The sequence below is a fragment of the Odontesthes bonariensis genome, chromosome 23 (genome assembly GCF_027942865.1).
Source record: "Odontesthes bonariensis isolate fOdoBon6 chromosome 23, fOdoBon6.hap1, whole genome shotgun sequence".
NCBI lineage: Eukaryota > Metazoa > Chordata > Actinopteri > Atheriniformes > Atherinopsidae > Odontesthes > Odontesthes bonariensis.
The window spans coordinates 30,143,034-30,170,346 of NC_134528.1; the positions used below are offsets into that span (position 1 = coordinate 30,143,034).

At 42.4% G+C, this 27,313-nt stretch overlaps 1 protein-coding gene across 3 annotated transcripts in view; it reads left to right on the plus strand.

The window, feature by feature from the left end:
- fmn2b (formin 2b) overlaps positions 1–27,313 on the plus strand; it is a 73,854-nt gene that overhangs the window by 34,174 nt on the left and 12,367 nt on the right. The window contains exons 8-13 of one of the 3 annotated variants that reach the window (XM_075458150.1): positions 6,050–6,137; positions 8,112–8,173; positions 10,731–10,810; positions 11,551–11,680; positions 17,718–17,787; positions 21,308–21,423. In XM_075458150.1, coding sequence (XP_075314265.1) covers positions 6,050–6,137; positions 8,112–8,173; positions 10,731–10,810; positions 11,551–11,680; positions 17,718–17,787; positions 21,308–21,324 — 447 coding nt within the window. In that variant the 3' untranslated portion in view covers positions 21,325–21,423. Of the gene's footprint in view, positions 1–6,049; positions 6,138–8,111; positions 8,174–10,730; positions 10,811–11,550; positions 11,681–17,717; positions 17,788–19,173; positions 19,252–21,307; positions 21,455–27,313 lie in introns of those variants that run through there. The other 2 variants (XM_075458151.1, XM_075458149.1) reach the window with 2 other exon arrangements.

The window sequence follows — 27,313 nt, forward strand, 5'->3', positions numbered from 1 at the left end:
AGATGCGCGTACACGACTCCTCATTCATCAACTCACCTGTCATTTGCGATCATGGAAGACACAGTAAGTAGACTAGCCCGTAATGAAGTTCAATAGTCCAGATAAATAAGCGTGGGGACGAGCCTACCTTGTATCGCGTGTGCACAATCGGTGATTGACAGGCAGCAGCAGAGCCCAGCTCGTAACCTGATTGGTTACCTTTTACCGGTCCGGTCTGCAATTTTGTAAACAAACCTGCTGGCTTTGGAGGGACCTAGCGGGACATATAGGGGACCTAGAGAACTCTTTTTCTTTTTGTATTGGGGTATTTAATGTACTACTTTCAGAATCCCCGGACAGTTCCAGGCATTATGCTTGCCCCGTAATTCGGAATAATTGCGGAGAATGTCTGAGTTCTTAGTCCTGTGCGTATGCGCCATGTCCGTGATTTGTGGGGTAATAATTCCGCCGCGAATTACCTACTGTATTTCGGCGAAACACAGATGTCCTGTGGTAATTTAAGTCCCGTCTGAATGCACACCTGTGTGTTCAACCTATGTGTACAACCAGGTACAACGGGGCAAAACAGTAAGTTACGACAATTACGGAATATCCGCTCATGATGTCTGTGATTTCAGTAAATTACAGACTTTTGCTTGTCCCGTCCAAATGCGCCACAAAAAATTACAGAGATGCGGGGGTAGTTGCAAATTACCAGTGATCCATAGGTAATACTTATCCCGTACGAATTGGGCTTAAGTGTAATGAGTTTGCAACATTCTTTAATGACAAAGTTCAAGGCATTAAAAATGCAATAATTTCCACAACACAAATAACTACTCTGCAGCCAGCTAGACACCTACAGCTGACACATTTCACACCTGTTACTGACAAAACAGTCGAAGAGATCATCTGCAGTCTGAGTTCATCAACGTGCTGCCTTGATGAGTTGCCCATTAGATTCCTAAAGTCTGTGCTCAGGGGCGCTTTAGCAACACCCGTGGCCCGTGGGCTACATTTTTTTGGGGCCCCCTCACAGGCTACCTGTCAACCCTTATCTTGCCGTTATGTCGGAAAAACGCCCTTAGAATATTTGCGGTGCAAGCGCACAATTGATACTACATTTGGTTCAGCGCAGCTACAAAAGGTCCGATCACAGAGGACTGCTGCTTGCAAAGGACTGCTGGTAACCTCCACAAGGCTCGTAGCCCGAGATAAAAACCACACACCGACACACACACCAATGTAGGCCACTGTACTGCCACAGCCACAGCCACTGACGCCAACACACACAATATAAAGACAGAAAGGTCTGTAGAGCATCTCTCTTTTTCTTCCGTTTTTGTGCACCGCTGACATGCAATCTCTTCATCATCCTGTAATCTAAATCTACTAGCCTCGTAGCTGCTTCTGTCCGAGTGAGTGCCGTGAGAGACGTTAAAAATTGTAACATTTTACACGCCATAAAGGGTGTCAAGAAGATGATACAATGTAACCGCAACATTCCGAGGCCTCACTTCTCAACTTGTTGGAGTTCGATTCGTTTCGGACCACCCACCATGCCGCTTCCAGCAGGCTACCTACTGCGCGTTCATTCACGGTATTTTTCTAAACTTTATCTAACAGTACATTAATGTAGGCCCACGATTGCGATAGTTTATTATTTTATTAATATTACAAGGCCCCTCACAAAAAAAGAAAAAAAATTTATTATTATTATTTTTTTTTACAAGGCCCCTCACGAGGCCCCTGGTTGGCTGTGGCCCTGGGACTTGAGCCCTCCCTAGCCCCCTCGTTAAGGCGCCGCTGTCTGTGCTGAGCAGTTTGTTACCACAACTCGCTCATCTAGTCAACATCTCACTCCAGACTGGAACATTTCCAAAGGCCTTAAAAACTGCTGTCATTAAACCCTTTCTAAAGAAGAGCAATCTTGATGCCACAGTACTGAACAACTACCGGCCCATATCAAACCTGCCATTCTTAGGCAAAGTCCTAGAAAAAGTTGTATACCAACAGCTTAGTGACTTTCTCCTGTCTAACAATGCTTTTGATACTTTCCAATCAGGCTTTAGGCCCCACCACAGCACTGAGACAGCTCTGATCAAGGTGACAAATGACATCCGCCTGAACACAGATGCAAGTAAAGTCACAGTCTTAGTTCTGCTGGACCTGAGTGCTGCCTTTGACACAGTTGACCATGCGACCTTATTACAGAGGTTAGAAGACTGGGTGGGAATCTCTGGTCGTGCTTTAGACTGGTTCAAGTCCTATCTGGAGGACAGGAAATATTTTATTGAAATCGGTAACTGCGTCTCAGACCAAATGGCTATGACCTGTGGGGTTCCTCAGGGGTCAATCCTGGGACCCCTATTGTTCAATCTGTACATGCTTCCACTAAGCCAGCTAATACGCAGCTATAATATGTCCTACCACAACTATGCAGATGACACTCAGACCTACGTGTCACTGACGGCAGGAGAACACGGGCCTGTAGATACATTGTGTCGCTGCATGGAACAGATCAGTGTGTGGATGCAAAACCATTTTCTCCAGCTAAACTCAGACAAAACTGAAATCATTGTCTGTGGCCCACAGAAACAAAGAGAAAGTGTTATCAGTCACCTTGAGACTCTCTCTCTAAAACCTAACTATCAAGTAAGAAATCTCGGGGTAATATTGGACTCAGACCTGAACTTTAACAGCCACATTAAATCTGTAACATCAGCAGCTTTTTACCATCTAAAAAACATTGGCAGAATCAAAGGAATAGTGTCTAAACCAGACTTAGAGAGACTGATCCATGCGTTTGTCTCCAGCAGGTTAGACTGCTGTAACGGCCTGCTCACTGGGCTCTAAACGGGCTGTAAGACAGCTGCAGTACATCCAGAACGCTGCTGCTCGAGTCCTGACTAGAACCAGGAAATACGACCATATTAGTCCAGTGCTCAGGTCTCTGCAAAACAGCTCTGCTTGTGTACAAGTCTCTTCACGGTCAAGCGCCAAAGTACATCTCTGACATGTTAGAGCCATATGAACCAACTCGGGCTCTGAGAACCTCAAGGAGGGGTCTCCTGCTGGGGCCCAGAGTCAGGACTAAACAAGGTGAGGCTGCGTTTCAGTTTTATGCTCCTAACATCTGGAACAGTCTTCCAGAAGATGTGAGACAGGCCTCAACTCTGACAATGTTTAAATCCAGGCTGAAAACAGTTCTATTTAGCTGTGCATATGACACCTGAAAGTATTTTATCTGCACTCTTTGCTTTTAAATTAATTAATGATTATTTTAATGTATTTTAAATTTATTTCTTTTTAATGGTTTTATTGCCTTCTCTTTGTAAGCCACATGGAGAGGACATTAATGCCATGACTGAGTGTGTGACTGACTATATAAACTTCTGTGTGGACAACACCATCCCCACCAGAACAGTGAGATGCTTCCCTAATAACAAACCCTGGATCACCAGTGAGCTAAAGGAACTATTGAACAAGAAAAAAAGAGCCTTTAGGGAGCGAGACAGGGAGTTACTGAGGAGTATACAGAAGCAGCTCAAAGTCAAAATCAGAGAGAGCAAGGAGGTGTATAGAAAGAAGCTTGAGAGTAAACTGCAGAGGAACAATATCAGAGATGTGTGGTCAGGAATGAAGAAGATCACAGGCCTCAAGCAGAGGGAGGATCGGATGGATGGAAGTCTGGACAGAGCAAATGAGCTGAACACATTCTTCAACAGGTTCAGTTCAGGAACAAGCTCACCATCCTCCCCTCCTGTTCCCAGCCAAAGAGACATCCCACCCTCCTCTGACTCACAGCTTTCCTGTAACATCTCCACCTCCACCTCAGTCATGGATTCTTCTGCTTCCACTAGTTTGTCTTCAACCCAATCAGGAGATGCTGCTGTCCCCTTTGCCTCCCCCTCCCACTTTTCTGTTTCTAAAAGTCAGGTGAAGAGGCAGTTGGAGAGACTGAACCGGAACAAGGCTGCAGGTCCAGATGGTGTCAGCCCCCGAGTCCTGAAGGCCTGTGCAGAGCAGCTCTGTGGGATTCTGCAACACCTTTTCAACCTTAGCTTGACCCAAGAGAAGGTACCACTGTTGTGGAAGACATCCTGTCTGGTTCCGGTACTAAAGAAAACTCACCCTTCAGACATCAATGACTACAGACCTGTTGCCCTGACATCCCACATCATGAAGGTCCTGGAGAGACTCCTGTTGACCCACCTGTGTAAGCAAACCAGCACATATCAGGACCCCCTGCAGTTTGCTTATCGCCATGGAGTTGGAGTTGAAGACGCTATCATACACCTGCTTCAACAAACCCACTGTCATCTGGACAAAGCAGGCAGCACTGTGAGGATCATGTTCTTTGATTTCTCCAGTGCATTTAACACAATCCAGCCTGATCTGCTTCGTCTGAAACTCCAGAAGACTCAGGTGGAGGCCTCAACAATCACCTGGATTAATGACTACCTGACAAACAGACCACAGTTTGTCAGACTGAAGAATTGTGTGTCTAACCAGGTGATCAGCAGCACAGGAGCACCACAGGGGACTGTACTCTCACCATTCCTTTTCACTCTGTACACTTCAGACTTCCAGTACAAGTCAGACTCCTGTCATCTACAGAAATATTCAGATGACTCTGCAGTTGTCGGGTGTATCAGAGATGGACAAGAAGCTGAGTACAGAGAGCTGGTGGACCGCTTTGTGGCATGGTGTGGGAACAATCATCTCATCTTGAATGTTAACAAAACAAAGGAGATGATTGTAGATTTCAGGAGAAACAGGGTCAGATCAAACCCTGTTTCCATCATGGGAGAAGAAGTGGAGGTGGTTGAGGAATATAAATACCTTGGTGTTCATCTAGACAACAGACTGGACTGGAGACACAACAGTGAAGGCATCTACAAGAAAGGACAGAGCAGACTGTACTTCTTGAGGAAGCTAAGGTCCTTCAAGGTTTGCAACAAGATGTTGCAGATCTTCTACAAGTCTGTTGTTGAGAGCGTCATTTCCTCTGGCGTCATCTGTTGGGGCAGCAGCATCAGAACCAGGGACCTAAAAAGACTCAACAACCTGATAAGGAAGGCTGGTTCTGTTCTGGGGACGACTGTGGAACCTCTGGAGACAATAATGCAAAGAAGGATTTTGCATAAAATCAAGAGAATAATGGACAACCCTGAACATCCTCTCCATGAGACTGTTATCAGAAAACAGAGTCTCTTCAGTCAAAGGCTTCTTCAGTTTGGATGCAAAACGGACCGCTACAGGAAATCATTCCTGCCCACAGCCATCAGCATCTATAATAACTCCTTGATTTAATTGAGCTACATCAACTTTTAATTTCCCTCTGGGATAAATAAAGGGGGGGCTGCACGGTGGTGTGGTGGTTAGCACCGTCGCCTCACAGCAAGAAGGTTCCAGGTTCAACACCCAGCTGGGGCCTTTCTGTGTGGAGTTTGCATGTTCTCCCTGTGTATGCGTGGGTTCTCTCCGGGTACTCCGGCTTCCTCCCACTGTCCAAAAAATCATGCATGTTAGGTTGATTGGCATCTCTAAATTGTCCTTAGGAGTGAGTGTGAGCGTGCATGGTTGTTTGTCTCGTTTGTCTCTATGTGGCCCTGCGATGGACTGGCGGCCTGTCCAGGGTGTACCCCGCCTCTCGCCCATTGACTGTTGGGATAGGCTCCAGCCCGCCCGCGACCCGATCGACGGATTCAGCGATAATGGATGGATGGATGGATAAATAAAGTATTTTTGAATTGAATTTGAATTGTGATTTTATGTAGCTGTGAAGTACTTTGAATTGCCCTGTGTATGAATTGTGCTCTAGAAATAAAATTGCCTTGCCTTTTTCTGCAACTGTAAAATAAATGAATCACTCACAGCTCCACTTGGGTTTGGCCATTTATCTTTGAATTCCTGAATTTGTGTACTTTAATCCAATGAACTTTGAAATGTTATTATTTTTCTAATGTCAGATCCCACCTTCCAGTAAAACAATAGTTACTCACTCTAAATATCAATGAAGGAAATGTTTTGCTGTTAATGATCTGATTTTCTTTTTCTTTTTTAGGTGACAAAGCTCCTAAACAATAAGCGATCCCAGGCAGTTGGAATCCTCATGTCCTCCCTGCACCTTGATATGAAAGACATCCAGCATGGTGAGTGTCCCTTTTTTTGTGTAGTCGTTTGTGAAATAACTGAATAATTATTTCCCAATTAACAAGATTGATGTGTAGAGAGATATATCATCTGGACACATAATTCTGCTAACTGCTGAAAAAGATTTCAAAGCTGTACGTTCTACAGGAAGTGGAGGGTTAGTTAGTAGGGTTGGTACCACATTTGATTTCACATTTGGTGCATATGGTGACAATGGTCAGGCAGGATGTTAATTAAACATCTAGAAAAGGTCCACTCAGACACATGGTTGATATTTTAACAATGATTATATCATAATGAATAAGGGCTTAAAGTGACGACTCTCAGCTTTAGTTTGATTTGTGTTCATGTCAATAACAGCTTCTTAATATAAAGAACTTCCCTTTTGAGGGGCACACATGTTATTTGACATTGGAAAATAACCATAAATAAAATGTATTTTGTTATCACGTATCAGTAACGGTCTCAAGTTTTGAACACATGGGCATCACTAAAGAATGGGTTCCTTTTTTGTGATGCGGTTCAGGCTTTACTGCAACTCACTTCAGTTTTTGTTCATGGGTCTTTCTACCATTTCTACTTTTGTGTTCAACAAGTGACATGCATACTCAATAGTGTTGTGATCAGGTTATACTCGGCTACAGTATATTCTACTGTATATTATTCTTGTTTCTTTCTTTCTTTTTTGGATATAATGGATCAAATTCCTCTCTCCTATATCTGTCAATCTACAAATCATTTGTGTGTCTTTAAAAGAATTATGCAAATCTCATTTTGCTTTAGACTTGAAAATTAAAATCAGGCGCTACGTCAAGCCTGAAAGGTAAAGCTAACAGTCTTCAATTTAAGCACATGAAAATACAACCTCAAGTCAGAAAAAGCTGTGGGGTATAGAATTATTTTCACATTTACTTCTTTTTCTTTGCAAACAATGTGAACTCATGATATTGAATGTTCTCTCATCAACCTAATGTTTAATTATTAATTTAAATCAATTCTCCCATGAGCAATGTATTCCAAAAAGTTGGGACAAAAGCAAATTAGGGCTAATAATGTTGTAAAAATAAAAACACGTTATTTCAAACAGTTGTTATACAGCGATTACAATAATGATTTGGTCCAAAAGTTGCATCAAGTCTTTAGTGTTCAAACTTTTTTTGGAATGTGTTAAATTAAAAATCACTGGATGTTTCTTTAAATGTCAAAACTCTTTCTGATTTGCCATTCAAAGATTACTGTAGATTGAATATGTTTTGTTAAACAACCACAAAAACTGAAAATGTATTTCTGGGATTATGCTTGCTACCCTAGTCATTGCTTGGGCGAACTGGGATAGCAATACAGCAGCATATACAGGTTTATTCGTGGTATACAGGGGTTACTGTGTTGTTGCAGAGAAAGTGATACTGATGCACCTCAGGAACAGCACTAGATGAAGTTATACAGGATGTATAATACACCTAGACACATAACTACACATTTAAACTGTTCTGTCATACTTTTTCCAACAGTTACAATAATTGTACATTCTTGTGTTTTGATGGATTGTAGCCTACTAATACCTGAAGAAACAGACCTGCTAACACACTCCACTCTTCCCAGTATTTTTATAAATTGGGAAGGTTTATAAAAAAAAAACAACCTGGCATTGCAGTTGCCAATTGTGATGTCAATCTTAGTGTAAGCGGTATTTGCAAGATTGAGAATGGCTCGGTGTCCTTATATCTCTGAGATGGTCTGCAGTACAGTCCACCCTGCTCTCTGAGGGTTTCTTGCCTAGCTTCTGCTATTGTGAATTTCAATGTTTAAGTAATTGTCTATTTGTCAAATAGATTGACGACAACTTGGAATTTCAAACTGACAAAAGAAAGCAGTAGAAATTCCCAATCTCATCCTCAGAATAGAATGATCAGGGAGCACAGTTTTGATCATTTACCTCTTTCTCTCTCTCTCTCTTTCTTTCTGTTTTTTAGCCATCCTAAACTTGGACAACACTGTAGTTGACCTAGAGACCCTACAGGCGCTGTATGAAAATGTGAGCTACAGACTCTCCGCAGTCAGTTTATAATGTTTGTCAGGTTGGGGTTTCGGGCCCTTAAAGCTTCAATAGTCCTGTGTCTATGTTGCCCTATTGGGGCAGCTTTGACAGTAAGTCATTTGCAATACATTACACAGTAAGCACATGTACTGTACATGACACAATAAAAAATAAAAAAAAATCAATGAACCTTAAAAACACATGGAAACATTTTATTCCAACAGGAAATGAGCTTGTCAAAACTGGACTAACAAACCCAGATAATGCTGTTGCATGTGTTCCACCATCCAAAAACATGCTGGAGTGAGTGTGCATGGTTGTTCGTCTCTGTGTTGGCCCTGTGATGCACTGATGATCAATGCCTTTTGCTCAACGGCAGGCAGGATAGGCTCCAATACAACCCCCAACCCCGATTTGTATTATTGTATTAAGTGGGTTGTGAAAATGCATGGATGGATGGATGGATTAGTAGAGTAACAGTCAAGCATGAGTATATATTGACAGAGCCGGATTACCAAAAAAACTGCTCTGTTCGACATCATTTTCTGTTTCTTTTGTCAGGTGGCAAAATGCGTCTGAAATTGTGAACAAAAAGCAGCCCATTAAGACTAGAGCCCCTGTACATCATCCTATGTACAGGGGCTCTATCTCCTTGATGCAGCTGGCCCCGGTTCGAGTCTTGGGTTGGGCCGCTTTGCTCCGTGTCTTCCCCCATTCTTCCAGTCCCCTTTCCTGTCTACTCACATTTGAAGAAAACCCTTGTGGTCACTTAAAACATTTTGAGTTTGTCACCTTGCACTATCCATCCATCCATTATCTTCCGCTTCTCCGGGGGTCGGGTCGCGGGGGCAGCAGCCTGAGCAGAGAAACCCAGACGTCCCTGTCCCCAGCCACTTCCTCCAGCTCTTCTGGGGGGACCCCGAGGCGTTCCCAGGCCAGCCGAGAAACATAGTCTCTCCAACGTGTCCTGGGTCTTCCCCGGGGCCTCCTCCCAGTGGGACGGGCCCGGAGCACCTCACCAGGGAGGCGTCCAGGAGGCATCCTAACCAGATGCCCGAGCCACCTCATCTGACTCCTCTCGATGCGGAGGAGCAGCGGTTCTACTCCGAGCCCCTCCCGGATGACCGAGCTTCTCACCCTATCTCTAAGGGAGAGCCCAGACACCCTGCGGAGGAAACTCATTTCGGCCGCTTGTATTCGCGATCTCGTTCTTTCGGTCACTACCCACAGCTCGTGACCATAGGTGAGGGTAGGAACATAGATTGACCGGTAAATCGAGAGCTTCGCCTTCTGGCTCAGCTCCTTCTTCACCACGACGGGCCGGTGCAGAGCCCGCATCACTGCAGACGCCGCACCGATCCGTCTGTCAATCTCCTGTTCCAATCGTCCCTCACTCGTGAACAAGACCCCGAGATACTTGAACTCCTCCACTTGGGGAAGGATCTCATTCCCGACCCGGAGAGGGCATTCCACCCTTTTCCGGCTGAGGACCATGGTCTCAGATTTGGAGGTGCTGATTTTCATCCCAGCACTAGTAAAATCCTAATTTCATAAACACAGAATCATCTAACAAAATCACCATTCAAGTAATATAGTGTCAACACGTGCAGTGAATTCAGCTGTACATACATATATGATGATCTTCTACAGAGAAAGTAAAAAACAGCAGACTTTCTTCAACATTTTCTCACACTACTGCAGTGTCTGACATACTTTGGTTCCCTTTCAGTGCACATGTATATTGGGACAAAGACGGCAGTTAAATTAAATGGCTTGTTTGAAGTCTAACTGGAGCTTGACTCAACTGCTGATGAGCAAGTTCAACAATTCAGAGGTGACAGTCACCTTGTAAATTTTCCGGAGCGTCAGCAAGTGGGACAATGTATGAACATGTGAGCAAGGATTGTGGAGCATTCGCAGCTACATGTGATCGTGTGTGTGCTGCTGAGGGTTGATCTCTCTGCTGCTTTCCATTTGCTCCTGGCTATTTTGGACATGTACAGATAAACGCAATACTCACATTAACACAATAAGGAGCTACATCTGCTATTCTCAATGGATTATTTAAAAAAGACATGGTGGTTTTCACAGTGTAATTTCTGCCTCCTGCATGCTGTAGAGAACCGTTCCCCACACTCCCTTCCTCACATTTGCAGCAGAATCTGTAGCAGAATATCTCCTGCTGTGAGGAAAAAGACCTGCCAAATTGATAGGACTTTCTAATGAAAATCTTGGGTGTACACATGTGAAATTAGCACAAGTGTGAGTGTACCAGCAAAAGCTTCTCAGCCTAAAACTCACCACCATTTGGTTAGAACTGTAGAGGCCATTTGAATTAGAAGTGAAAAGTCTTCAGTAACCAGGAAAGACCAACTTCCTTCTATTCGGATTACCAAGGCTTTGATGAATGAGGATCTATGAAGACTTAACTAAATCAATGTCTTTCTCAGTGACTACTGCAAAACTGCTACTAGAATGTATTTATTTTTGTTGTTATGAAGGTTTATATTATTCATGTAACATGTGGAATCAGTCTCTTCTGTCTATCCCACAGAGGGCGCAACAGGATGAGCTGGACAAGATTGAAAAACACATAAAGTCCTCTAAAGACAAGCCTCTGGACAAACCTGAACAGTAAGTCATCCCCCACCACTCCAACTCAATGAACAAGTTTAGTTGGATAGTTAATTGGTCCCTCCTCAACACAGACATGCCCAGTCCACAAAGGAGGAAAAGACCAACATCAAGTTAAACTATCCATAAGCTTTATATGATTACTTTGGCATTGAACAGGGAAAGAGCCCTATAAACAGCAGTCAATCAGATATCCTGGTGAGGGAGTTTGGACCATGATGAGGGAATGTAACAGTCTGTGTAGTGACAGCATACAAAGATGAATCAGGCAAGAAATATTTTTTTTCAAATATCACGAAGAACAAAACTAATGATCACATTAAAAACTAAGACCTTCTGTTTAAGGCTTTAAAAATTAAAGTTACCATAGTTTGTGACAAGTCAAGTTTCTATTTGTGCAGTTACCCTTCAAAAACGCACATTTTCTAAAATAGCTTCGCCCTTGAAACAGTAGACCTATGTGTCTTCATAGCTGATGGTATCATAGCTGATACCAAACTTTAGAACGGAGAAAACTCACATTTGAATTCTTTCAATAAAAGAAATCATCTATATTAGTATATCAGAGTCCACTCAGCTTTTCCTGTCGGTATAATGAAAAATAAAATAAAAAATAATACATTTTAGCATATCAATTAGTCTTAAATTAAAATATGACTATATTCACAAGTGTTTTCCAAAATCAAATCAGTACCAAGTTTGAAAGTTCCTAAATGCTATGTGTCTTGCCTGTGTTGCAGATTTCTCTACCAACTGTCCCTGATCCCAAATTTCTCTGGTAGAGTCTTTTGCATCATCTTTCAATCCAGCTTCTCTGAGTGCATGTCATCTATTACAAGAAAACTAGATATCCTGCAGAGGGTATGCAAGGTGAGTAAAACAACACACCACAACACAGAATCCGAAATTGTTACTGTTCTTTAACCCATTTAGGCCGGGAAAGCATTGCGCATTGCGCTGTTGCGTTATTCTACCATTAAGGCCGGGAAAGCGCACACATCTTTTTTCCTGTAAGGATTGTTTTGCACCAATTTTCTTCAGATACTTTTATTTTCTTACATTTCTCCATACTTGGCCTACCTGGGGTTGAAAGTCTCGATAAATGCATAGCGTTTTAGCGGGCATATATGGCGAGTGTGACTCATATTTTGAGCAACAAAAGAAAATATATATATATATATATATATATACATACATGTATATGTATATATAATTTATTTTAATATTTCAAGATCACAATAATCTTCCAATTTAGAACTACAATAAAAAAACACACAAAAAAAACCAACACTTCAATTGGATACTTTTTAAATTTATTTTCCCAAGCCACGCGGAGCTGCAGCATCAGGATGAAAGCCGCATGCGGCTCCGAAGCTGCGGCTTGCCGACCCCTGATGTAGCAGAAAGGTGTGATTCTTACAAACTCAGTGTACCGAGTATACAACGTAAACTCACTTTGAAGTAGTGCAGCAGGTCTCTGCAGGTGAGTTTTACTCCTCCAATTTCTTCTTCCACCAGATTTTCAGGTGACAGAAGTGCTGGGATGAGGTTAACCAGCACTTTCTTGAACTCCACATCGATATCTTAGACAACGCACATATCAGAAAATGTCACTGCTTAAACAAGGTTAATGCTTCAACAAATGCTGCTGGAAGCCTGTTTGAAATCAGCATTAGGCTGCTATGCCAGGTTTCTTAGTGACAGCATTCTGCAAAGATTATGTGGAATAACAGCCATGTTTTCTACATACAGGAAAAAAGACGTGTACGCTTTCCCGGCCTTAATGGTAGAATAACGCAACAGCGCCCCCGGCTTTAAAGGTAGAAATGCGGCAATGATTTCCCGGCCTAAATGGGTTAAGGCAGTACAGCTGAAGAAAAATTATTAAACTTGAAGTTGAAGTTATTACAAGGAATTCAAAACGTTTTTTGAAAATAGCTTCAACAGCTCCAGAGAAGCCCAACAACAAATTTGGTTATCTACAGTATATCCATCTGTCAAAGTCTACTTGTGTCATACTTAGCAAGTTTATGGGATAATGTTTGTGCCTTTTGAGTTAGCTTCGTATTTTTTCTTGACATAAACATGACAAAACAGACCAATTACAATCTGTCTGCTTGAAAGCCCAGTTTTACATTGAACATGTCAAAGCCAAACTTATTCTACGTGGACTAGAATGACAAATCCTATTAGTCTATTTTTTGTCTTTCATACGGTCAGGTGAAATAGAAAATACACCCTCTTTCAACTCTAATGTTAACAATGTGTTAACATATCAAACCATGTCGTCATTTATTTACACAAAAAACTAGGCCAAAATGCTGAAGCATTGTGTGAAAAATAAAGCACAGCTTTACAGCTTCCACACAAAGTTAAAGTAATACTATGTAACATTTCTACTTTAAAATAACAACTTGAAAAAAATTGTGCGGCTAGAATGAGTTTTAATATTACGATTGGCCTGTCTCCTATGCCCTTCGGGGGTCTGAGTTGGAATAACTGCGCTATGTAACTTTGCTGGACTGACCGGGAGCGGCCCGGGAGCTGAGCGGAAGTACTTCGACTTGCTTTCTGGCACACCTACCGCCAAAACAAATAGACCCCTCTCACGCTTTTTTGATTACTCTTACCTTCTCGGTCGACATAGCTTGCACCTTCTGACTCCTCGCCGGTTCGTCAACAAACGTGAAACGTGAAAGCGAAAGGGTGTTGTATTTACGACAGTGTAACCGTACATTACCTCCAAGCCTGTAGGGGGAGCTCCATAGTGGGCTTTTTGAGAAGTTACATTGTATTGCTTTAAGTCTTGTGTTTCAAATACATGTGGCCATCAAACAACTACTAGAAGAGCAGATCTTAGGCATGCTCATGGGTGCAAAAAACTTCACCAAGCTAGATGTGAACATGGGGTTTTGGCAGATGCCCTGTCTAAAGAGTTGGCTCTCTACTCCACCTTCATCACATCATTCAACTGGTACCATTTCAGTTACCTGCCCTTTGGCATCTCCTCTGCCCCTAAACATTTTCAGAGCAGAATGATAACTGAGGTTACTGCGGGCCTTGACAGAGTTGTGTGCCACATGGACAATAGCCTTATCTCGGGGGCTACAAAGGCGCAACATGACACCAGTGTGCACGCTGTCCTGGAGTGAGCAGAAGTCAGGTGTCACACTGAACATGTTGAAGTGTGAGTTTGGAATAAAACAGGTGAAGTTTATGGGTTACATCCTCTCAGTAGATGGCATGAGTTCAGATCCCAAAAAACAGAATCTGTGCAGAATATACCAGAGCCGACAAACAGTGAACTTAGGAGGTTCCTCAGTTTAGTGAATCAGTTATGAAAGCTCATACCAAATCTGCTAAAAAAAAAAGAGAGACTTGCCATCTAAAACAAACCATTGGTGTTGAGATGACAAGGATCGGTAGATATTTGCAACTTTAAATATAAACTTTCATCCCCACCAGTTCTTCACTGGTACGACCCTAACAAACCACTGAAAATATCAGCTGATGCCTCATCCCAGGGACTTGGGGCAGTGATGCTACAAAAGAGTGTAGGTATCTAGTCGAGAGAGGGATCTTTCACCTATGTTTCCAGATTATTGATGGACACAGAGCAAAACTATACTCAGCTGGAGAAAGAGGCACTCACACTGACCTGGACCATGAACTCTGTATATCAAATAATTAAAACATGAGGCCATTTTTTCACTTTACCAAACTGTGGCTGACCTGGACCTGTGAAATATTTAGTGATTTAATTCTTTGACTGCATTTCGAGTTGGAGATGGATCACAAGCCTCTTGTGAGTCTACGAGGGGGATAGCCTTTGGATTTGCTGCCATCATGGATCCAGAGATTCGGGTTGCACTACCTAGCAAAAATTTCACATCTGCTGAAATGATCTCTTTCTCTCCTATCACCAGTGGTGTACTGAATGCACACTGACCTGATGAAAAATATGAGCATATACATCGACTCTTTGTTGGTCAACCTTCCAACAAGTATTAGATACCTGATTGAGCTACGTGAACAGCTGAGGACTGATGGTGTTTGTACACAGGTTATAAGGTATCGTGAGGAAGGCTGGCCAAACGGAAACCAGCTGCAAAGAGCTGTTAACCGTTACTGGCAGGAGAGAGCATCTCTTTGTATGTAGGATGGACTTCTCCTTCGGGGTACGAGGTTACTCATACATGCAAGCATGTGGAATGATGTGCTTGGGAAGGTAGATGAAGGCCACCAGTGGGTGGTAAAGGGCAGATAATTTTCTATTCATACAGTGTTGTGGCCAGGGCTAAGTAGTCAGATAAGTGAGCAAGTCCTGAATTGTAGAGAATGCATAAAAGAGTGTGGTGGGGCGGCTGGATGTTACAAGGTGAAGGACCTCATTTGCAGAGAGGTGAGGGAGAAGGTGGTAGAGAGGGAGGAGTGGGAGAGCGACAGGTGTGGGTGGTGTGGACAGCTGGGAGGTGAGGGAAGGAAGATCGGATATCGTTAACCTTCTTGTCAAAGAAGTCGGCAAAATCGTCGGGGAGGAGGGGAGAGGGGGTGGGGGTTGGAGGAGGGATGAGAAAGTTTGGAAGAGTTTTTTGGGGTTGGAAGCAGAAGTTTGAATTTTGTTACAGAAGAAGGCAGTTTTTGCAGCAGAGAGAGAGGAGGAAAAAGTGGAAAGCAAAGACTGGAAGGCAAGAAGGTCTTCAGGAAGTTTACTTTTCCTCCATTTGCACTCAGCCGCCCTCACGCTCCACCTCTCAGTACGCACTGAGTCCGACAGCCAAGGGGCAGGTGGAGCTGAGCGTGCAGGCCTGGAGGAGAGGGGACAGAGTTTGTCCAGAGAGGAGGACAGGGTGGAGAGAAGAAGATCAGTAGAAGTGTCAGGGGAAAGAAGAGAAAAAGATTCAGGGGCAGGCAGAGCAGAGAGAACAGAAGAGGAGAAGTCAGTGGGGGAGAGAGAGCGGAGATTGGGACGAGAAGATACCATGTGGGTGGGGGGAGGTCGGGAGGGGGGAGAGGAGAGGGAGAGGGTGTAGGACATGAAGTAGTGGTCAGAGAGATGAAGAGGAGTGACAGAGAGGTTGGCGCTAGAACAGTGCCTGGTGAAGATAAGGTCCAGTATGTTGCCAGCCTTGTGGGTAGGAGGAGATGGGAAGAGAGGTCGAAGGAGGAGAGAAGAGAAACAAGAGGGTGAAGCTTCTCTGTCTGGATGTTGAAATCACCGAGAAGGATGAGGCCGGAGCCATCATCAGGGAAGTGAGAGACAAGAGTGTCCAGCTCCTTCAGGAAGTCCCCAATAGGGCCTGGTGAGCCCCTCTGGAACCACATTTGGAAAATGTGCTGAGAGGCTGTAACCTGCCCTTCCTGACCTGCAAACCCTTCAACAGTGACAGGAGGTGAAGATGCTACATGTTTCAACAGGAGCAAGTGGCCATCAAAAGCCTGGGAAACCACGTATGGATTACAGATACAAAGGCACAGGGCACAGTAGCAGCTGCACACCATAGCCCACAGTCCTACCTGGTCTAATAACCCTGATGGACCACAACGGACAAAGAGGAGGAATTGCCACTATTTTGTACCTTTGCGTGCACCAGAACTTCGGAATGGGAGTCAACCTGATCATCTGTCAGACTCCATTTCAAGCATCAAAACCTCAGGAGTCAAGAGGACATGGTCAGGCAGAAAGATAAAAAGAACTCAGAATCTTATCTTGTGAGAATGAAAATAAAGAGAAACTGTTTGCATAGTTTACTTGAGTTAAAAACTATTCAAAATGAAGTCTGAACAAAAAGGAAAACCTACAACTGCATAAGAAGTTATTTCATTTTGTTAACTAAAACGCACGCGATTGAGGGTTCAATGAAGTCCGATCATTAATCTTTATCAGTCTCACAGTGCTACTTCAAAAGTTCTCATTTGAATTGGCCGAAATTAAATAAAGAAGCCTTCACCAACATCTTGTTAAATATATATGAACTATCTCTTGAAAGATATAACCAAAAACATGAACCTTAAAGTACAGACAGGAGAAGTGTGTGGACTGTGTATGGTGGTCTAGTGAACACCTTATGGGGCAAGAGAATAGAGATATCCACCACAATGGCTAAAATTGGGTCTTAATTTCAGTCAGTTTCTATTTACGCTTTAAAGGCTAACAACTTTTAAGTAATTTATCATTTTTAACAAGGAGTTCTCTCTATACCACCGTACTGTCCAAAAAGGAGAAAAAGATGGTAGACCTTACTTTGGTTGGCACTTACCCCAGTTAGTCAGCTGTGAAAATATCAGGTCAATGGCCAACGGTATACAAGTTGGTCCATCTCGGGTCCGCTGTCTCTGGGCTTTTCTTGGTGGTCAGCTGTTTGTGGATGAATTTCTGTGGACTTCCAACGTGCCTGACAAGTTTTGGGTCTCTTTTGTCCACTGGAGCTTCTTGTTGCCAAGGAGACAAAGGTTTGATATAGAGACTTCACCATCAAAAATAACACAATTGTAGGTGCGTTCACCTGAGTGTTGGAATTGGTTTAATTTGTTTGGTCAAATAACCAACTCTGGTGAGGTGAACTTCAATTTACCAAAAATATTTAAAGTTAAAAAGTTGAATTCTCACTTGAATTGACCGAAATTACATCAAGAAACATTCAACCACTTCGTATCACTGCCTGCTGTGTAGACCGTGCAGACCGAAGTGCAGAGCGAGCAGTCCCCTGCTTCCGAGCAGCAAACACCGTAACATGCGCGGCTGTCGACAGGCGGCAGCACGCAGTGATACGAAGGGAGAGAAAATAGCACCAAGCGATTGTGAGGTCTGACTTTTTCCTGGAGAACGATTTTGTGATGCAAATGTATTACTCTTTTGAACGCATATTGTTTTGAGAAGCAAAACGCTTTATTTTTGTGGCCCCAGCCAACTAGCCGGACTACTTTCGTCAATGCCAAAACGAGGCCGGAACTCGGCTCACAGGACGCAGCGGGGGGTAAGTCAATGTTCATAAATGATATTGCTAATATTGGATGTCATACAGCTTCATGTCAAAAGAGGCAAACTATCCCTTTAGTAATATTATTATTAGTGTTGTTATTAATAACTACTCTGCTGAGACTCATGGCAGATGTGCTTGTTTCCTGCCGTTTCCATAGCGATAGCGGCGCGCCAGAGAAATCGACATTATCATTTTTTTCAGCGTAAGAAATACAATGTGTGGCGGGAGTGCGTAACAAAAGACCGAAAAGCATGACTGTCACGCTCAATGCGTGAGGCTTGAGAGCCCTGCATTACCCGGGACTTTTGAGATGGAAGACGCTGTGCCACAAGCTCCCCCGCGAGAGTTGCCGCCATCACTTCGCAGCGTGTCAAAGACTTTTCATTCGTGCAAATTAACCGCATACTGTTTGGTCAAATGTTTCAGCATGTTGGAGGTATGTCCCCCCTTTGATGTGATCAAAGCTCTGCACGTGTTGCAACTTGCCCTAGTGTTGTCCTTTTTGGTGAAATATAACCAAACTTTGGAGCGCTTCTGTCTTGACGCCATGTTGGAAACATTCTGAGCCAAAATACGAAGCGTGCACATGACGTCATCGCGCAAATGTGTCAGACATTAGCAGAACCTATAAACGGGATCGTTAGGCAGGCGGATTAACAATTCCACGGAATCGAACTACTGGGAGCCTCGAGTCCCATCCCTAGTTAAGCCTGATTTATGGTCGGAAACCAGGTCGTCTGCGTGCGTGTCGCAGTTAACGCAGACATGCCCCCGCCCCCTACGCAGACACTACGCAGACACTCTGGTGCACCTCCTCAAAATTGTAACTCACCGCAGACAGTGCCGCAGACATCGCCGCAGGGAGGAGAGAAAGGAGGCCTCTGATTGGTCAACTCTACATCCGCTCTACACTATGCGTATTTCCGGTTTGCTAACCGGCTGACGCTAACCGTGACGATTCTTTCGCCTCTCTGCCAGCTCCAGTAGTAGCAATATTTCTTCTATTTCTAGATCGATCAGCTGCATCTCAATCAAAGTGCGCATTCGTCCAGTCGCCATTGTTGTTGAATGACCTCCGTAACCGTAACACCCACAATCCTAGCTTGTTCGTGATTGTCCCTCTTGCGTTGTGGCGTGGGATTAACATAGCGCAGACAGCGCTTCAAGGCATAAATCAAAAATAACTGCGTCGTGTCTGCGACAAGCTCACTGCGACACACTGCTGCGAAGTATACACGAGCCTTACAGGCCTGTTTCTTGTCCTGTTGGGGGTAAAGGCGGATAGGTTTAGCCTTTGATTTACAAGTCTAGATAACGAGGAAGCAACATTTGGTCTGGTTGCTCCTCCCTGATCTGTATCCTTTGTGTTCTCCTGGCCAGCTTGCTAGTTGGCATAAAAGTGTTAATCGTCTCCAGCTGTATCGTGAAACCAAAAGGGGAAAGGTCGCGTGGGAGAGTTTCTGAAATCCTCTTCCCAGGACAAAGGTGAATGTAAATAAGATGATGTCTGTTTCTTAATGGAGGTGGAGATCTCCCATCTATATCTTTGAAACAACATACACAAGCAACAGGAATGTTAATGGATCTTCCCCCCACTCGAGCATCCCTGAGACTGCTACATTATCTTCCTATGTTTAACAATAGAGCACAAAAAGAGAACATTGGTTAACAGTTGAGTTAATTCATATAAATGTCTGATTACGTTATTACTTTAGGCTTAACTGCTTTGTGCTACAGACAGGTGGTAATGTGGCTCCATTAAAAAAGTTAGTAATTATCCTAAATAATGATAATGAATAACGATCTTGAAAAAAGTATCAAAATGTGGCTTGAGATGTCACAGAAAACCTCAAAGAACCTGTAGAAAGGTATAAAACACGTTTAACAAAGTTTTAATAATTCAACTGAGAACGAATCTGAAGAAAATAGTTGGTAGAGGTGTGAGAGGTCTGCTTCTTGTCTTGTTAGAAAAAAGGGAGAGACGTGTCAAGGCATTCTTTGATTTACATGTCCAGACGGGGAGAAATATTTGGTCTGTCTGAGGCTCGTCACTCTACCTTGGCATGAAAGGGTTCTTTTGTTTATTCACTGAAAGCTTGGTACCAGGGTGCTGATATCTCCAGATAAGTCATGGCACAGGTCTGGTGGGAGAGAGTCCCTCAAATCATCTCCAAAGTACAAAGGTTATTGTAAATAAAGGTAATGTCTGTCTCTTGCTGGTGTGAAAGTCCCAATTCTGTGTCTTTGAGTCAACATTCCCACACAGGAATGTTAATGGGCTTCCCAAAGATTAAGTTCCATGTTAATCCACACTTGAGTTCACTACACCATCAAGATACTCAAAATCAGGGATTCAAAAAAACATGAAGGTCTTTGTACATTGCCTTGTTTTATTTGTTTAAATCTACCAGAATGCATTTTGAGACCCAACAGTCATTTTTGTGAAACTAATATTGCAATATGCTATATACTGGAAGACTGAGGAGCAACATTAACATATTTTCAACTGTGCATGGAATATGTTTTTCTAAAGATTTGTTTTGCCTTATCTATAATTAAGGATTGAAATGTCAGGGAGCTCATAAGATGTTTGGTGTTTCTTATACACTAACCAGGTCCCTTCAGACATGAAACTAACTTTATGAATCAAACCTTAATTACTGCTACATTAAATACAACTTTACCCTTAGAAGTTATATTAAAAATACTATTATAACCACAGAAATTCATCTTCTGCCACATTAAATTAAGTACAAATCGCTCTAAATAACCAAACTGAGCAGCTCACATCGGTTTACACCTATCATACATCAAATCATATAATAATTCTTTAAAACCATACTCCCAGTTAGCTCCAATGCAAGCCACTCAAATTGGGCCCTGCCGATCATAGTGCATCCAAATGTTAAGCATACATTTCTTTTGCAGCCTGTCTTCCTCTTGCCAGCTGCAAATCAACCTTTTCCCACACTGATTGTAGCATATTGACCAGGAGATGCCCAGTAAGAAATACTTTAGTCTCACAATTAACATCAGTAACAAAAGAACTTTAGCAGCAGGTGAAAGAATGCAGTTGTGCTTCTGCTGCAAAAGCCATCACAAACTCTGGTGGTTTCTGTGGGGGCTTGCCCGAGCAGGGTTCAAAGAGTTCACAATCAAAGTCCAGACCTCAGGGTTCACTCAGGCACATGACAGCACAACACTGTTCACTCTGAACAAAATCCTTCAGATGACTTATGTCCATGGTTCTTCGAGCTACTGAATCGTGGGGCATTTGTAGGTTTTTAAAACTGCTTCTGCATTTCGGCTTTGTTTTTCTAGAATAAATAATGACAATGTGTAATATGAAGTTTATCACAGGCTTTATTACTTTATTTCTTTATTTCAAGACCTCGTAAGGACTTGACAGTGTTTTATACTGTCCTCATGCATAAAATCTTTGGTGTCTACTTTTTCACAACTGCATATAAGGCTAAGGAAAGGCTCTAAGTGCTTATTTGATCTTTTTTTGCAGGCATTGCAGGAAGCTGATACAGTGAGGAAGATTCTTGGTCTGGTTCTGGCATTTGGTAATTTCATGAATGGTGGTAATCGAACTAGAGGTCAAGCTGACGGCTTCACCCTTGACATCCTGCCGAAACTAAAAGATGTCAAGAGCAGCGTAAGTGAAGAAGTAGCTGAAACAAAGTTACATACGAAATGTTTTTATTCCACCTTCGGAATAAGGGAGCTTAGCCCTAATTACTATGTTTGTCCCTTTTCAGTTTAGTTCCGTAACGGTCTACACAAACGTGCCTTATTGTAAGTGTAATTTGTAGAGAAAGTTAAAAAGTAATTAGTCTCACCACAGCCTTTTTGCCAGACAGTTCTTACAATCCCTACTATCAACAGTGAGGTGGGTAGAGTAGCCAACAATTGTACTGAAGTAAAAGTACTGTTACTTTAGAATAATATGACTCAAGTAAAAGTAAAAAGTAGTCATCCAAATAATTACATGAGTAAGAGTAAAAAAGTGCTCGGTGGAAAAACTCCTCAAGTACTGAGTAACTGTTGAGTAACGTCTGATTTATTTGTTAACACAAGCATTCAATCAGACAGGCAAAAATACTAAATAATCATCTTTAGCCAAATTAGAGTTCATCCAATTGCTAAAATAAATTAAAATGAATGAATTAATTACAAAATAGCTTAAATTAAAAATAATCCAGGTAAATTGAAGAACTTCAATAAAAAATAAAAGAGACTTAGGAAATGTTTAAAACATATGTAACCCATATGGAACCTAAAAAACAAACATTCACCTATCCATGGGGGGAAAAACGAGTTTAGGAAACTTAGCGCTACATGTTTCCTCAAGTTAGATGTTGAGTTTCTGCTGAAATGTGCGTTTGTTTTGGTTGACACAGAAGACACATAATGTAGCTGCTGTTTCTCACTCTTTGTAAGGTAAACATGCTTTCAGTATGAGGCCTCGTCTGCGTCTTCATTTCCCACCGTTGGTTCTGACATTTTTCATCTGTTTCTTTGTTTGTTTGCTACGACTGCTAATGCTAAAGCTAACCCGTCCCACCGCTGAGATTGAGTATGGTCACGTGACCAGACTGCACGGCTGCGTCTGATTGGTGGAACACAGTCAGGTGGTAGAGCCTTTGGTGGAAGTCTCTCTCTCTGTCAGAATAAAACATTAAAATGAGGCGTACGCGGGGGGATAAAAATAATGAGGCGTAGAATACCAAAGAGGTAAGAAGAAAAGTAACCAGCTCATTGTAGCCTAATGTAGCGGAGTAGGAGGACAGTTTCTGCTGCACAAATCTGCTCAAGTAAAAGTAAAAAGTATAGAGATTTAAAACTACTCCTAGAAGTATTATGTTTTCAAAAACTTACTCAAGTAAAAGTGTCTTGTTACTACCCACCTCTGACAGTGACTATGCTACGTATAACCCTAACCCTCCCTAAATGACTGTTTGACATCTCACCTCTACAGCTGAATATCTGTACCTACCACCACATGCAAGGCTGGGAAGCCATCCTACTGAACCTGAAACCTATTCAGAATAATGACTTTATGTTGCAGTTGCAGAGTTATTGCTCTAGGCAGGAATGACCTCCTGGAACCAGCTTTTGCAACATTCCTCATTCTGCAAAATAAGCTCTATCTGTTCTTAACTGACATCACTACCAACTCCTTGAGTTGTGCCTTTCACAGACGATTATTTTAATAAATCTAGGAGAAATGCTCACTGGGGTGGCCTTTTGAATACTTTTGAATATTTGATGATATTCATTAACCATGTGCCTCTCAATCGATTTTATTTTCTGTAACTTACTGTCCCCAAACATGACTCCAATCTTCTGAACAGAATTCACAATACTATCCAAACACATTCCTCCTGCTCTTGTGTTTTCTCTGGGAAAAATTTACAAGTGTTTTGGATGCTGTTTAAAGAAATGAGTCTATTAATCCTGTCTGTCAAACGCAACACCAATGATCTTACAAACTGCTTTAACTGTGCACATCCATATTGAACATTATTGCCCCTTTTAAAACCAGATCTGATCCTGTGCTGAAAAAAGAAACCCTGGAGCAATTTATTCCCATCTCCGGTGATACTGTGGGCTGTGGCATTGTGTAGCATAGATTAAGACATTACTGGGTGGGATTGTCACGATTTGCTCTAGCATTGTTCTCGTCTTATCTTTCTGACGAGAGGTTCTGTTTCTTTGAATTATTATTGTTACGAAATCTCTCAAAAGTTGAATACTGTGTCCTCGGGGCTCAGTTCTTGGTCCAATTAGAAATGCTGTTCACTTGCTTCCTATTGGTCGTATTATTCAAAGACATGCCATTTTACTCAGTTTCCATGCTGATGATAAATAGCGATATATTCCTGTTAACTCATTGGATAGTGGCTCCCAGTAAAACAAATACTGCCATCTGCTGGTTCAGTGGTAGAACAAATGAAGTCTGTTGGAAGAAATCATGGTGTGCTTGGTTTACAGTTCTTCCCAAATGTTTAAACACATTTCCAGAAACTGTAGTTCAGTTTCTCAAAACTCTAAACACAATCTCAAAAGAGTGAACTACTTCGTCAAAACTTCACAAAAACTCCTGCAGAATAAAGACGGCACTCAAAACCAGGTTTGCTCTTCTCGAAACTGAGAAAAATACACACAGCTATTATTTCTTTTCTTTTTATTTCTGACACTACATCGACTAAACACCACTGTAATAAATTCAAAACACAACCATCAGAAGTGTTTATGCACGTTTTGGCCTCATGAGATCGTGTTACAAATTTAAATACAGGTCTGTGGAAATTCAATTCAATTCATTTTTATTTATGTAGCGCCAAATACAACAAATGTCATCTCAAGGCACTTAGATAATAAAGTCCAATTCAAGCCAATTGGAATTCAATTAATTGTAATCATAATTATTCATAAAATAATCCAATTCGTTCATATAGAGCCAATTCAAAAACAATTTCCTAGCTAAGGAAACCAACAGATTGCACTGAAACTTTGTTTTCGGTCCAATCTCCCGGCCTGAGCGTGCCTGTTGTGTTTTGAATTTATTACAGTGGTGTTTAGTTGATGCAGTGTCAGAAATAAAAAGAAAATGAGTTCCATTCTTGTTATTTTAATGAAGTGTAGGACTTTTTGTCTCATAATAGTATTTACATGCATAGGCAACACAAGGGGAATCTTTTTTTAAGGTATATGGTATAGGCTGTAGCAAAACTAGTAATGAGAAACACAAAAATCTGTGCACAGATACAAACTGATATAAAAAACTATTTGTTGCTGCAAGACAAAGATACAACTGAACTGACAAAAAAAAAAAGCTAAATGTAATCAAACATCACTCTGCATCTCACCTCTGGTCCTAGTCAGAGAGAAGATCTCATTCACATCAGCCGCCATGTTCTCCCTGGCCAAGCAGCAGGAGAGAAAGCAGCTGGCGGGGTGGATCCACCCCTGGCAACCGTCTGCAGAGGGGTGCTCGTCCTGCTCCATTTCCTGGAGCAGTGGCACACGCTCGTGGGCTCTGTGTTCACACACTTTCCATCACCATGCTTAATGGAATTCTGCTATTGGAATTAAAAATTGCGAATAAGTTAGAGCACTGCAAAATGTGGGTTTTTGCGTAACAAGTCGTGGACCAGAGCAGCATGGAGGAAACTTCCACCAAAGGTGGACTGCTCTGGTTCCTGTGGGGGGACCAGAACATTTTTAAGCTGGTCAAGGAATGTGAGTTATGTTGATGATAAGAACACAGGAGGTACTTTATCTCAGCGACGTAGCATATACATCAGTTACATGGCATCATTCTTCTCTCTTACCGTAAACTTTAGCTTGTTTGATAGCACAGAGCCTTCCTGGTGAAGGGAATCAGAGTCCCTCAGGTCCAGAAGTGTCCGTAAACCCAACAGCGAGTAGACTGGGGCTGTTGTTGGGACCAAGCTGTGCCTGGTGATGTATGACCCCACACTGACCAATAGCAGGACACATGGTGACATTTCTGCCAGTGATGTACCTCCCCTGCCACCTGCTCTTTTGCAGGTTGAACCTCGCTTCATCAATAACGATATATCTTTTTAACTCAATGTCTTTATGTTAATACCAGTATATATTTTAGTTTTTTATATTCTTATATTTATTATTGCATTGAACTTGTTACTCCGTTGTTATTGCTGCTACGATGACTAGATTTCCCTCCGGGGATTAATGATAATAAATATATTGACTCTGATGATTCTGCTGTATTCATATGGAACATCACTGGCCTCAAGTTCAATCACTCTCTGAAAAAGGGAAAATGAGAATATTAGACAAAAAGGCCCACATATAGGAACGTTTTCTACACAGAGCAGAGCCCTGCACAGGGACTGGGATCCTGTGGCAAATCTGGCAGTTTTAAAGTTGCATTTTCAGGAGCAAAGAACAAACAGCAGGAAGCTAAAGAAAAGAAAGAAAATCAGATGTATGAAAAACTTTGAAAAGGTTACAAACAAAGAAGGTGAAGAGCTGGATTTTGTGCGCTGTAACAAGTGTGGCAAAGTTCTGGAACTTCAGGGTTGAGACGACTCAACATGCTGTTGTATTCATGTACAGCAAGTCCCATTGTGTTTTTTAACGTGTCTCAGAGTTTCCAGCAGTTCATAAGCTTTTGTTCAAATTGAATGTGATATTGGCACATTTTTGTTTCATGGATATTTGCTGTTTTTATTATAACTGCAGATATTTAGATATCTTATAGTTTTTGGCCTCAGTTTACATGAGGATTGTGATTCAAAACAGAGATTTTTGTTGAATATATTTTCATTTATTCTTCTCTTCTAATAAAGGGTTAGTGCATTAGTGAATTTATTTTAGTTAGCCTATATATGAGTCGGTGAGAGCGGGTAGTAATGGCGGTAATAGTCCCATGCGGGGCTCTAATACAGAGTACGAGAGGATGCCATACTCACATGTTTGGTGATACATTGGAATCATTGTTCCTTCACTCATTATATATCTGTTTCATTTTCAGCTGCTGTCTATTCAAGACATGGTTGATTGTGTAGCAGCTGACCTGGTCAGTGTTTCTGAAATAGACCCTGTCTCTGATATCCCTCAGGGTGACGGCATTATTTTCCAAAACCATATTGATAACGATAACGCTGGACTCTTGCTCATCTGAGAATTTCAAGCCTCTGCCACCTCTCACTGGCCGTCTTTCTGTTCTGAGAAAAGTATGGCCACATTCTATAGGATACACATTTTACTGTGAAGCTACATACGTGGAAGACAAAAGATATTTCTCAGTTGTTGCTTACCTGTTCTCTTCTCTCAAGGCCCAGATAACTGAGGCTACTGTGAAGCCATTCAAATGTGACCGGACTTGAGGGATGGTTAGACCATGATTAAGCACAAAGTCCACCGAAGATGAACTCATTTCATTCGATATATTTGCTTCCTCATTCCGGATGAGCTCCACCACCTGCTCGACCTCCTCTTATACTCTTACACTCTTACTCTTCTTCTGCCTTCTTGCTGTTCCATCTTCTTGCCCATGGGTGTCACACCCGTGGGGGATGGGGGTCAAGATCATTTCACCCCCCCCGCATTTTCCGAAGGTAAACCCGTTTGCCCACCCTCGCAGTGCACCTCGGCCCCCTTACGCCCCACGAAAAGGCATTGGTCAAACTGAACGGACACTCACCCAATCACAGACTGTTGTCCGCGACCCGGCCCGGGAAATTTGATATTACGTCAGAGACGAACTATATTGGAGCTTCTGTCACTTAATGATGGCAGACATCCCAAGTTCCAAAAACTCATTTCAGGGAGATGACTCAGTCTCCTCTCCTACCCACCCCCCCGACAAGCAGTCGCCCTGGACGCTCGTTGAACAGAGCGTTGCTTTGGACAGACAGGTTTCAAAAGCAACCTCTCCCCACACCCCTCTCTCTCTCGTGCCTGCGCAGTCGAAACGCGCAAGTTGCACGAGTTATTTTATTGCCTGCACGCTCTCACT